We start from the raw sequence: 13,371 nt of genomic DNA, 5'->3' as shown, positions 1-13,371 counted from the left end.
TAAAAATGCTTATGTAAAACAAATTGCAGTTTAAAGTATAATTATTCAATAATTCTTCACTGTAAAATTGGCAATAAAATATTTTTTCAGAATCAATTTGATCACTGGCTTCAGTAGAGTAAAGGTCTGTGGGGATAAAATAATAAAAATTTTATCATTTTATTATTTTGTTTTCAAGTGTTACTGTGAAATTGTCGACAAATGTTTTCGATGAACTGAAAAATCGTATACCGTTTTTATGTCTATTGATGGAAATATAATTTTTATTCGTGTCTATTGAGGGAAATATAATTTTTATTACAAATGCAACAGAAGAAAAAAAATTTACTACCACAAATACAAATAAAGTTATACATATTTCAAGTGCACAACCGGTATATGTTTTAATTTAATGTTTCTTGATAATTCACGAATTTTTCCCACATTATTTTACAATGTAGAGATCAAAATAATATATGAAATAATTTTTGTGTAACATTTTCCGTATTCATATAGTTGTCAAATACAATACTACAGAAATGTTTGGATCATAGATCGTATTAGGCTATTTCAAGAGATATATGATTGAAATATGATTCCTTTTTTGACCAACACACACACACACACACACACACACACACACACACATATATATATATATATATATATATATATATATATATATATATATATATATATAGCCAGATTACCTTTGATTACCTTAGTAAACTTATTGTAACTTTTATATATATATATATATATATATATATATATATATATATATATATATATATATATATATATATATATATATATATATATATATTAAAGCAAATTTTATCAATGTAGTGTCTGATTTCAAACGAACCGGTGATCCAAACAATCTAGCCTCATATTAAAAATCATCACTGTGGATCGATAGAGACAGAGCGAAAGTGAGTGACAATCTCGCTAGTCATACATTTCTTTTACAACTGAATAAAAGACGTCCATGAAGATATCGACGTGTTTCTTCTCAAGAATAAGGGAAGGTCGAAACCGTAATGTCTGCGAACCTGATCCGCCCAAGTTGATTCCTGCAAATATATAATAAACAATATTTAGAATCAGTTTTATAGTAAGATCGATCGGATGCCTTACGAAATGTTGAAATTGAAATCACATAAATATTTTCGGATTTACGTTTATATCCTTCATCTGTTTTATACATTGATGCCGTACTAAAAATGAGTCCATAGAAATGCAAATCGCACGATACTATTGTACAAGCTTTGTTCAAATTAAAACATATGTATCTATCTACTCTAGTTTAATCAATGTTAACATATATCTGGTTCTATCTATAAACCTCTGTATGAGTCTGTGACATATTTCTATTCTATGGATGGCCGATGCCAACACAATCTTCACGATATTATCGTACCACCTTTAGGCAGTAAATATACTGAGGTTTGATCCTCACAGGAAGCTTAGAAAAGTCTATTTTAGTTCATCTTCTATGCTAGACACAACAACAACATCAGATGAATTTGTCTTTTATTATTTTTTGTTTATTTTTACATAGGCATAATCACTTATCAAGGCACAGAGACCACTCGAAGATAAGGGTTAAGAGTGTACAGTAGTCAATTGGACAATATAGTAATCGTTATTAATGGAAATTCGGTAAATCTGTTAACTTAAGTGGAACGGCTCATCAAGAACTTGTTTACGTTGGACTTGAAGACAACCATATTGTAGTCAGCTGGAAAGCAGGAAAACGGAAGACAATTCCACAGGCGTGCAGTTCTAAGAAAGAAGCTTTGTTCATGGAATCTGGGTTTAGGTTTCGGGGACCATAGACTGAAGCTCAGTCGAGCACTTGCCATGAAAATAACGATAAAGCAGAGACAAACTCGCAACATATCCTCTGTGAGATAGAGGTTGCAGCGAAGAGAAAAAGGCCATCTCCTACGAGGCTATGAAGTCTATTTTGAACTCTATTAAGGCAGGACAAGTCCTTTCTAGCAGCCCCTCCCGGATGTGGCACCAGTACTCCATCCTTGGACGTACATGGCTCTTATATAGATAGAGAATTACATCAGCAGTGAGATATCTACTGGATCAATAGAAGGATCCCACCATTTTTCCAGCGGCTTTGGCAACAGATTTAATGTACGTGTTCCATTTCAGTTTAGGAGTAACGATCAAGCCCAGAAGTTTGTCAAAACATGAGGCCTCCCCAAGACGAGAGCCATTCATTTCAATTGATGCCAGATGGGGATCAGAACGTCGATGATGTAATTTTTTCGGCGATTGGACGATCCCATCTGTCCAAAGGGAGGTGCAGAGTGATGGTACGTACGAAAATGATATTTGCTTAGCGTATTATTACGTAGACGATAAGAAACTAAGTAGCAAGTAGATGCTGGTCGATATTTCCAAAAGCATCATCTTTTTAAATAAGATTTTAAAACCTACATTTATTAATTGCATTTTAATAAACTACTAGCGGGACCTGTGGAAAATCCACAGGGGACTCATTCATGTGTAATATATTGATGTTGGCATTCTGTAAATGTTCAGTGTATATTGAGACGTTCTGATATTATTGTAGTTATTTTGTTAAAACTGTAAAAGTATTTATCTAAACTAGCACGAACGCCCGGCAAAGCCTGGTCGTAAAGTACGCTTAAATATGATATTTTAATTCTTGCAGATTTCGTATATATTATACAGTTAATTGTAAAGTTAATGTTCTATCGATTTTTATATATTATAAAGTTGCGATTTCAAAGTTTAAAATATATATCAATATGACTTGGGTGCATTAGCTTGAATCGAATCCGAAATTAAAACTTATGAAAAATATATATGCATATATTGAGTTCCTTCAGCCACAATCGAAACCGAAATCCAAACTTATGAAGAATTCTTGGTAAAATTATTTATTACAAAAAATGGAAATAAATAACAATTAAACAACCCGGATGTAGGCGTGATACATAAAATAACACACACGTTATCATATTAATATATAGATTTTAAATTAATAAAATATTAATTAATATATAGATTTTAAATAAATCAAATATTAATTAATATATAGATTTTAAATAAATAAAAGATTGATTTATTAATCGATGCTTAGTGTTTTAATTTTGCAAATCATACTTATTCATACTTACCAATAGAAACACGCTACAGGCATCTGATTCGATCATTTTATAAATAGAGATACTAATTAATAAACAAATGTATCTAACTGGTTTTAAAGCAAATTATTTTGATGTACCTACTTATTTTTATCCTATGTTCGTTAAAAAAATAATATTTAATATGATATAATGATTTTAAATTGTCACTGACCAGCGTAACCAGTCTTCAGTCATAAGAAGTAAACAAGTAACTATAGAAAATGGCTACGTTGTTCAGAATCGATATTTTGTGCAACTTAATATTAATTTTTAATGAACATAGAATATAAATGAGCAGGCACAACAAAAGTTTTAAGTAACATATCCATAGTTTGAATAGAGGCATCTAATTTTCGATGACTTAAAGTATATTTGCCGGGGCTTTGGTCATTGGTTTGTTTAAGTTTGTATTGAAATTTTTAAATCCGTCGACATATCTATATAAGAGACTACGTCTCTCCGTTAGCCTGAGTCCTTCTAAAATGACATCCTGTCTGTATTGAAATGAAGACATAAGCAGTTGGTAACATTTAATGCTACTCAGAAAAAGTTCGTTTTCTTTAACAATTATTAGACACCTTTTCAACCACCATTAGACTAAGCATAAAGTATCGTTACCACATCTTGGCCGGTGCATAAACCACTAGTCTCTCCTTCTTGCTTAGGGTCCCAAAAGAACTTCTAATCTAATAGGTCCCGAACTATCTATCACACACCAACTCCTGTCCCATCGCCGCAATGTTGCTTCACTGTGTTTGTTTTACAAGTACATCAATGGAATATGCCCCGACGAACTTACTGTACTGGTGCTCTTCGTTAACATAAACACCTCCAACCAATCGGTTAATCAGTAAAATCCCTCCCCTTCATCGTCGTTGTCCCAAAGTCCTGGAAAGCCTTCTACTCTAAATAGCTTCTTTTCTTGAACTTTGGTATTATCCCCATGCCCTTCCTGTACCAACCTGCAGAAATGGGAATGTAGTGTAAACAAACGTTCCACTGACGATGCTACTGTAGGTATTGTCTCTAATTCACATAACCCTTTACGTCACAATGACAAACGGCCTTAATTGGGGTGAAGTAAAAAGAATAAAAGAGAATTAAAACATTACTTATTACACGCCCCTCGTACGTACCTTTGTTTCGCGCCTCCTTAATAAAATGGTCCCTGGAAGTTGGGTCTTTGAAATCAATAGCAACATGTGTTCCCAGTCCTCTCGTTCGACTGATCAAACCATCAAATTTCACCTAAATAAAACAAAACAAAAAATAAATAAATAAAAAAACAATACCGATAAGTTTGAATTTTAAATTATATAAAGAGTCATTTGCTTGGTGAAAACTGTTGTGCAGAGATTTTTCGGATTTACACAGCTTTAAATGGTTTGATGAGTCTTGTTTTGTTTTTTTGTTTTTTTTTTGCGTGCGTGTGCGCGCGCGCGCGCGTGTGTGTGTGTGTGTGTGTGTGTGTGTGTGTGTGTGTGTGTGTGTGTGTGTGTGTGTGTGTGTGTGTGTGTGTGTGTGTGTGTGCACGCAGGCTAAGCCTATCTGCCCGACATTGCCTGTGTTATGCATTGTCGTTTTAATTGGGCCGTTTTCTGTTTTTTTTTCTTTTTTTCAAAATATATTTTGTTCCAATCAAAGGAAAATAATTCTGTGTAAACAAATACAGAGTTAAGTCGCCTTTTTAAGATGAAGACGATTTAGAAAATAATTCTATTACGGACACAGAATTTTCTGGAAAATATTTCAACAAAATAACACTTAAAAGCAAAGTGAGGTAATATTAATGATTAATTTTTAGTAAAAAAATGCTGCTGTGGAATTTCCACAGGTTCCGCTAGCTATTATTATTGGCTATTGATTCGTGCAAGTAGTGGAAACATTTATTTCACAAAGAAATCCATAACAAAGTCTGGTATTTGTTGTTGTGGTTGTTGTTGTTGTTGTTGTTGTTTGTTTGTTTGTTTGTTCGTTTGTTTTGTTTTTTGTTTTTTTTCCCCCCAAAATATTCAGTTATCAATAAAGAAAAGGAAAATGATTTCACTTACCTGGGCTTCTTCCAGGGATGAAATCAAGTATTTTCCCGTCTCGTTTACTTGCTTCAGTAAATCTTGTTCCTTGATCACTTTGGCTACTTCTTCCAGCAAGATAACCTTAGATGGATCACCAACCCACGTGTTGAAAATTCGACCGGCCTAGAAGTGAACGGTGCATACGAGGATAACATGCGGAGAGTATAAAAAAAATAGTAAAAAAAATTTCTCAAGTAAATGAAAACGTCTATTCTTACGAATTCCATTAAATATTATAGTAAATTCCTTTCTATAAACTCACGCATTGTAAATAACACTTAAAAGTAAAGTGAGGTAATATTAATGATTAATTTTTAGTAATTTATGAAAATGAGAGAAAGCGTTACATGTGTATGAAACTAAAGCGGGGCAAATATACAGATAAAATTATGCAAAAACTATGCATTCCTATAAAAGCTTGATTTTTATAAATAAATGCTTATAGGGACAACTCTATTGATAAAATCTGAAATAAAATACACATAGAATCCTACGAGGGGCGTGCAATAAATAATGCTCCCGACCCACTTCCCATAGCAGTAGAGCAATGAAACTTGGCACAGTTATTAGTCTTTCTCTACATAGGAACCACACAGAGTTATGCATTTCTCCCATCGTTTGATGCAGCTCTGGAGACCATTTTTGTAGAATACCCCAGGTTGGTCCTCCAACAATGACGTGACTTCAGAAATCAAGGCTGCATCATCTGGGAAACGCTGTCCTTTCAAAAACAACTTCATGGCTAGGAAGAGGTGAAAGTCAGAGGGTGCAAGGTAAGGAGAGTAGGGAGTATGGGATGTTTTCATAACCACACGTCCGTGCTTCTGATCAGGCGACATGCGAGTTGTGGACCGCAGTATTGTCCTGCAGAAGGAAGGTACCTTTGCTGATCTTGCCCCGCCTCTTGATTTTGATAGCTGCCCTTAATTTCCTCAAAAGTGAAGCATAATAGGCTCCTGTAATTGTGGTATCCTTTGCCAGGAAATCTGTCATAACTACTCCGTCCTCGTCCCAGAAGACTGTGAGCATGACCTTGCCTTCTTTGGAGGTGGTGAGTCCAAGTGCTTCCACTGCATTGACTGGGCTTTGGTCTCTGGATCATAGTGATGGACCCAGGTTTCATCCTGCATAATCAGTCTTTTGAAAAACTTTGACTCATCTTCTTGGCACATCTCCAAATTCATTCTCGAGCACTCGATGCGTTCTCGCTTCTGGAATGGTGTGAGCAACCTGGGAATCCATTTGACAAACACCTTATGCATACGCAAATGGTCATGAATGATAGTTTCCACTGACCCTGTACTAATCTTGACATCTTGGGCTATTTGGCGAATAGTAATGCGCCGATCTTCCAAAATGGCAGCCTCACTTGACGGACAGATGCCTCATCAATGGCAGAAGGTGGGCGACCAGGTCTGGGAGCTGTTTCCACAGACTTCCCGCCATGTTTGAATTCACGATGCCAGCGTTTTACAAGGTCATATGATAGGGCATTATCACCATAAGTTTCTTTCATTTCATCAAAAGTCTCCTATGGTGTGCGAAAATACAAAAACCGAATCACTGCTCGACATTCAACAGGCTCCATTTCACACCTGACTCAGTTCAAACACCTGTAAAACAGAAACCACAATTTGTTCAGAGCTATAATTTTCCACATAACCCGTAGAGATATAAATCATTACACATGCCAAATTGCAGCTAGATCAAACAACTGAAAGTGGGTCAGAGGCATTACTTACGTCTCGTACAGCCCCTCGTAAATTCTTTAAAATAAACTCTTAAAAAAAATAAAGATAATTCTGATTATGTTCTCACCTCTTGTGGCATGAGATGGTCCCGGAAGAAAAATCCCCCAGTCAACATCTTTTTACTGAAGCTCACCAGATCTGGAGGTTCGTCTAAATTGAAATGCTCGTGCGCCCACATTTTACCTGTGGCGCCACATCCGGTCTGCACTTCATCAAACATCAAACTAATACGATTCTGCAAGAAATTAGTTAAGAGAGATTTATTGACGCATAATCAGGAAACAGATGTTCTGTCCCTTATTTTTCGACCGATCTGACATGATTAAGTTTGAAATAGAATGTTCGGGTCTTTTGTAGAGGAGCTATTAATGGAAATATGAATTTTTTTAAATAAAAAAATAGTGGCTCAGTCATTTGCAGTGCGCGCACATGTTCTTGAACCACTTTTATGAGCTCTGTTTGGACATGCATCGGGTCAGAGTTAAATTAGCTTTTGTTTAGAGTTGATGAAGGCTAAGATTAAGCTGTATACAATGCAGGATAAAGGCCACGGTGGTGAAATATTTTTTGGAGAATAGACAGCTATGCGCAATGCGCACACGGGCCCTTAGCTTACTTTTGTGAGTCGTGGTAGACATGCATCTAGTTAAGACTAACGTTAGTATTAGAGTTAGAGTGTAAGCAATGCAGAATAATATCCGCTATGGAGATAAAACAAAATAACAGGTTATCTTTTTTTCACTTCCGGTTGTCTGTCACGATGTTTAAAATGCGTCTTCTTAATAACAAGCCTGGGTGCCCGACGTTGCCCGGGCGTTTGAAGGTGTGTGTTGAGACAAAAAAAAAAGTGGTAGTAGCCAGGCAGGCTCGAACCCATACCACGAAGGAAGAAAAGAACATAAAAAAGATGTGACGTCTTTGCCGTGCAACGATCGCCAAACCAGTTGTGGCAAAGGTTTAAATTAAGGCTAGTCACTCGAAAAGAGGAATGACTTTCGAAAATATCGGCGAAAAAAAGCGACCCCTCCTTGTAGAAAAGTGTCCAGTTGAGAATGAAGGAATTAATGTTTTTAGCCAATTTTTTTTTATATCTGTCGTCTGAAGGGTCAAGCTCAAAAACGATACCGATCTCGTGAAAATCCGTCGCCTCTATCGAAAGTTTTAGGCAGGCATAAATACATACATACATACATTTAAACAGACAGGTGAGATTTATATCATAGATAACGTTATTACTTAGAAAAACCTTTTTAACATGAGGAGGGGGGTTACTTTCACTTATTTTGCACTTTTATCTAACTGCTTAATAAACAAAAATTACTGGAAAAAAAGCAATTAAAAATAAAGGAGAAACCGGAAGTGAAGTTGAAACAGTAAACCGGAAAACACCTTTTAATTAAAATACTCAATGCGATGAAGTGATGAGTAAATAATGAAATTATAACCGATGTTTGGTCTGTTTTGGGGTGGCGGGCGTATTTTTGCATCTTTGCCCGCTGACAAGACTGAAACAGCATCTTAGTAACTCTGCAAAGCATAAGTTTGTAATAGTAATTTGTGCCACGTAAGTTTGCAATATGATTTCAATCGATGAATGTGCATGTTGAATGGACGCATCTTAAAAATTTTGTGACAAAAGTAGTTAAAACAAATATTGTTAAATAAACACGTCTTGTTAATCTCCATTGTCTGCCTGTTTACGAATTGAATGTTTTAAATGGTGACAGGGTGGACTAATTGGGCAAGAGAAAATGTGGAGGTACAGTAGCAGCACCATACGATAAGGGGAATGAAAGGATGTGAGCTCTAAACAGTGAAAAGGCATTTCGTAATGTTAAATCATCAATAAGGTCGACAACGAAATACGTGCAAAGGGAAATAACTCTATTCGTATAATGAGATTCTTTACGCTATGGATATTTTTATCATCTCTGGGATTCTCTCCCTTTTAGCATTATACAAATAGAGTTATTTCCCTTCGCCAAGAGTTCTCCATCCATTTTATGCAGTGCTTCACACACGCGCGCGTACGCGCATGCGCGCACACACACATACACACATCATATATAAAGCATTTCGTAAATAAATGGAGCATTCCCGACGGAACGAAAATATATTTTTTAAGTAAAAATAAGCACATAACAATTAGATTTTTAAAAGCTTTTATTTATATGCATATGCCAAGCTTATTTTTTACCGCGCAACTGCGACACTATTATAATTATTTTCTACCAGTTTGATAATAAACAGTACTTTAACGTACACCTAGTAACATTTACAACATGGATCTATGATACGACCATATATGATACGACTATATATGATACGACCATATACCGGGTATCTGTAAGTGCGTACGTGGGCGAGAAATTTGTGTTATTAAAAATCGTTTTTTATCATTAAAAACGATTTTTTATAACACAAATCAAAGAAAACTGATGAACTATTATTTAACTCAACAATTGAGCTTCATGAAATCAAACAGAAACCAGCCAAAACCATGACAGTTTTGTGCCGTTTTTTTTTTGTCCTCCGCTTTAAAATACAAATATATTACTCTTAGATTCAACCCCTATTATTATAAAAATACTTTTCTTTAAAAAACAAGTTGCCTACCTTATTTACATCTATATATGTGAGTATGAAACATCTCGGGCTGTTTTTTTTTTTAGTTGTGAACCTGAGGGTACACATTATTTTATTGTTATAGACGTTGAAAAATCAACATTTGGAAAATGAATTGATAGGTCAGTGAATAATTGTCATTTCATCGGTATGAAACTGTTTGCATAACAAAATTCAATATCTAAACATATTTTAATCAATAAATATAAATACACACACACACATACTATTACTTAAGCTCGCATGCGCAGATCATGATCATTAGCTCACTATGGACGGACATCTCGACATTAAAAAATAAATGTTTAAATTTCAACGATATTTCTCGCGGTTAAAGTTTGTCGTGTGTGTTTTGTCTATTGCTAATGGAGTCAGAGATGTCTTCGTTGCCGGGTTCGAATCTCCCGACCGGCAGTAATCGTGACACCTTGCACTGATGGTTCTCGAAAGAATGAAACACTATTGTCTGTAAGTATTTAAAAGTTATTGTAGTAATAATTCTGTCAGCCTCTTTAAGAACTCGGTTCTTATTGTTCAGCATTTTACAGTTCAAATGAAAGTTGGTCTCTTAAGCTCGCATGTGTAGATTATGATGTTATAATCATTAGCTCACTATGGACGGACGTCTCGACATTTAAAAATAAATGTTTAAATTTCAACGATATTTCTCGCGATTAAATTTGGCCATGTGCGTGTGTTCTATGCTATCGGAGTCAGAGATGGCTTTGTGACCGGGTTCGAATCTCCTGACCGGCAGTAATCGTGGCACCTTGCACTAATGTTTTTTGAAAGGATGAAACACTAGTGTCTGTAGATATTTAAAAGGTATTATAGTAATATATATATATATATTTTACTATAATACTTTTTAAATATCTACAGACACTATATATATATATATATATATATATATATATATATATATATATATATATATATATGTATATATATATATATTGTTTTAAATAAAACCAAGACTTCAAAGGTTACAATTGTTTCAAGACTATTCGGACAAAATCAAACATTATGTCGTTTGAAAAATTTTCACAAGAACATCTTTTCTTCAGACTTATTGAATAATTTTTAACAATAAAACATCGTGGACACCATTTCCCTTATAAGGGAAAGAAAACAAGCTAAAATATTTTACCTATATCGCATCCTTGCAAAGTATTTTTTAAAGATTTATATATTTTCATATTTTCGTATCTCCATTTTAAAAATAAAATTCAAACAAAATATAATACAATGTTACCACTAATTGCCTATGTCAATTTAATATGTTTTAGTAATACTATTCATTGGTTTCTTAAATTAAATTTTTTTATTTCTTTATTTAATTTAAAATATTTTTTTAATCGTGTCTAATCAACTAAGTTATAGTGTTGCGATTCTATGTTAGTTTCGTATCTGGAATTTGCTTTCTTTATTTACAAAAATATTTATGTGATTTAAGGAAAGATTTGTTTAAAACTTATTCAATAAGGAAAATAGTTTAACATTACTTTATACTTAGGTCATTCTTATTCTTCATTGAAAATTAAGGATCTCAATCTATTTTTTTCTTTCGTTCTTTCTTATTAAGATTTACGATCATCGGATATTTTAGATGTAGAAAGGGAGATAACTCTTTACGTTCGAAATTTTAAGGTTTAGTTGAAATTATAAGTTACCAAAATCCTAATAATTTCAAGTAGACTTTGGCTAGAATTTGCTGATTGAGGCATTAAATAATATTCAATTTATGATAGTTATAATAGTCAGATATATAACTACAAACTAACCCAGTAACATTAACTAACCACGCAGTGTCGCAGAAATACCTCGATTAGGACCCAGGCGCGGAGCAAACCCTCTCAGTGTTGACGGACCCAGTAGATCTTCCCATATCATCCGTCTATGACAGGGGTTCTCAACCAGAGTTCACATGGACCCTAGGGGTTCATGGAATATCTCTGGGGGTTCACAGAATTATTATTATTACTTATTATCATTATTATCATAATTATTATAGTTATTGTAAAATACTTTATTTGCATTAAATTAGTTTTCATTTAAAAATAAAGCTTAATTATATAATATTTCTTTGATCATTAAAACCTCAAAATTTATATTAGTGAAAAATAGAAGATTGTCTTATGACCAATAGTTATGAAGGGATCCACCAAGATAAAAAGAAGGGAAAACGGGTCCATGAGTAAAAAAAAGATTGAGAAGGAAAACTCTGAAACTAAACCAAAGGGGAGGGGGCCTCTTCAGTCTTGGATGACAGCCTTCCTAGAGCTGGTGACTCAAAAAAATTACCAGTCTGCAGACCTAAACTGCTAAAAGAGTAGATAGGCACTATCTATCGCCCGGCTTCCATACTCCTTCTTTGCCTATTAGTCAGGTGCAGAGAAGCTATCACAGTGATTCGACAGAAACACCCAGTGGTAGATCTTGTTTCTTGTCTAGGGCAATGAATGCCGTTTTCCTCACTCTCGACACATCCCATCCCTCAAAACTGGGCACTTGGGAGTGCTTGAGTACGACATATGCCTGTGCAATTAAATTGGCTTGGCCTTCTTCTGATGGGTTGAAGGTACCGGATTGACAGTTCCTGGCTGCTGTTTCCAACTGGTAGTGCAGGTGCCCTAACTCTTTGGTAGCGCTTAGAGTGGCTGCTCCATCAACAGTTGTATAATATCGGGATGTTTGTGGTACCATGTCGCGCATGGAAAAGGACCCTGCACTCATCCCCGGTGGGCTTTCCTGAGGCCACAGTCCTAGTTGAAGAAAGATCAACTGATGGTCTACTTGTGTTGCATGTCTAATACACTGCATAACCTCTTGTTCAGCTCTCCCTTACCTAAACTGAAACTCTTTAAAAAATATGATGACAGTACAATCTAAAAATAAGCTTAAACCAGGCTTAGGGTCAAACAAATCCAACTTGCCTCCTCCCTTGAGGCTTGCATTCACGAACATCTGTGGGCTTAGAACTAATTTAGCTGATGTTGAAACAATTATTTTAACAAATACCCCGGATATCTTAGCACTAAGTGAGACTAACCTACACTCCTCCATCCCCTCTTACTACTTTAACATGCCTGGATATCTCCCACTCTGCCGTAAGGACTCTGACAGACATATGCACGGACTTGGAATTTACATTCATAATACCCTTCCCTTGACTAGAGAAACAAACCTAGAATCGGACGATCAAGCGTTTATGTGCTTTAGACTAAACATGCAACACAACATTAGCTACTTTTATTTTCTCTACCGCTCTGCCTCGACACAGAACTGCACTATAATAAACAAAATCTCTGACAGCATAGACACAGCACTCTCTCTCTTTCTCTCTCTCTCTCAACACTAGTGCACAAGTACATGTATTTGGAGACTTTAATGTCCACCACAAAAACTGGCTTCGATTATCTACTCACACAGATGCAGCGGGCAGCACAACACATAGCTTCTCTATATCTCACTCCCTATCACAAATGGTTACGTTTCCAACCCGTTTCCTGACCAGCAAGAACAACACGCATCACTTCTAGATCTGTTTTTGACCACAGTCCCCGATAATTGTATAACGAATGCCTACAGCCCACTTGGGAACGCTGATCATGCAGTGATAATGGTTGAAATCGCCCTAAACTCTAGAGCCAGAACTAAAGAGCCAGTGCTCAACACAACGAGATATTATAAAAAGGCTGACTGGGAAGCCATCAGAGATCTTATCAGAGATGCCCCATCGAAAATATTTTTCTCTTCCTGCTG

At 35.3% G+C, this 13,371-nt stretch overlaps 1 protein-coding gene across 1 annotated transcript in view; it reads right to left on the bottom strand.

The window, feature by feature from the left end:
* Positions 1-274: 274 nt before the first annotated feature.
* The window catches only part of LOC145279911 (4-aminobutyrate aminotransferase, mitochondrial-like), an 84,145-nt gene continuing 71,048 nt past the window's right edge, over positions 275-13,371 (bottom strand). Inside the window, exons 10-13 of the mRNA XM_080131468.1 lie at positions 7,049-7,216; positions 5,207-5,353; positions 4,292-4,403; positions 275-1,055 (exon numbers count right to left, since the gene is read on the bottom strand). Coding sequence (XP_079987594.1) covers positions 931-1,055; positions 4,292-4,403; positions 5,207-5,353; positions 7,049-7,216 — 552 coding nt within the window. The 3' untranslated portion in view covers positions 275-930. The remainder of the gene's footprint in view (positions 1,056-4,291; positions 4,404-5,206; positions 5,354-7,048; positions 7,217-13,371) is intronic.

This window comes from Euprymna scolopes, chromosome 7 (genome assembly GCF_053919585.1).
Source record: "Euprymna scolopes isolate OS-2025 chromosome 7, ASM5391958v1, whole genome shotgun sequence".
NCBI classification, from domain to species: domain Eukaryota; kingdom Metazoa; phylum Mollusca; class Cephalopoda; order Sepiida; family Sepiolidae; genus Euprymna; species Euprymna scolopes.
This window is presented reverse-complemented; position numbering and strand designations above follow the sequence as displayed.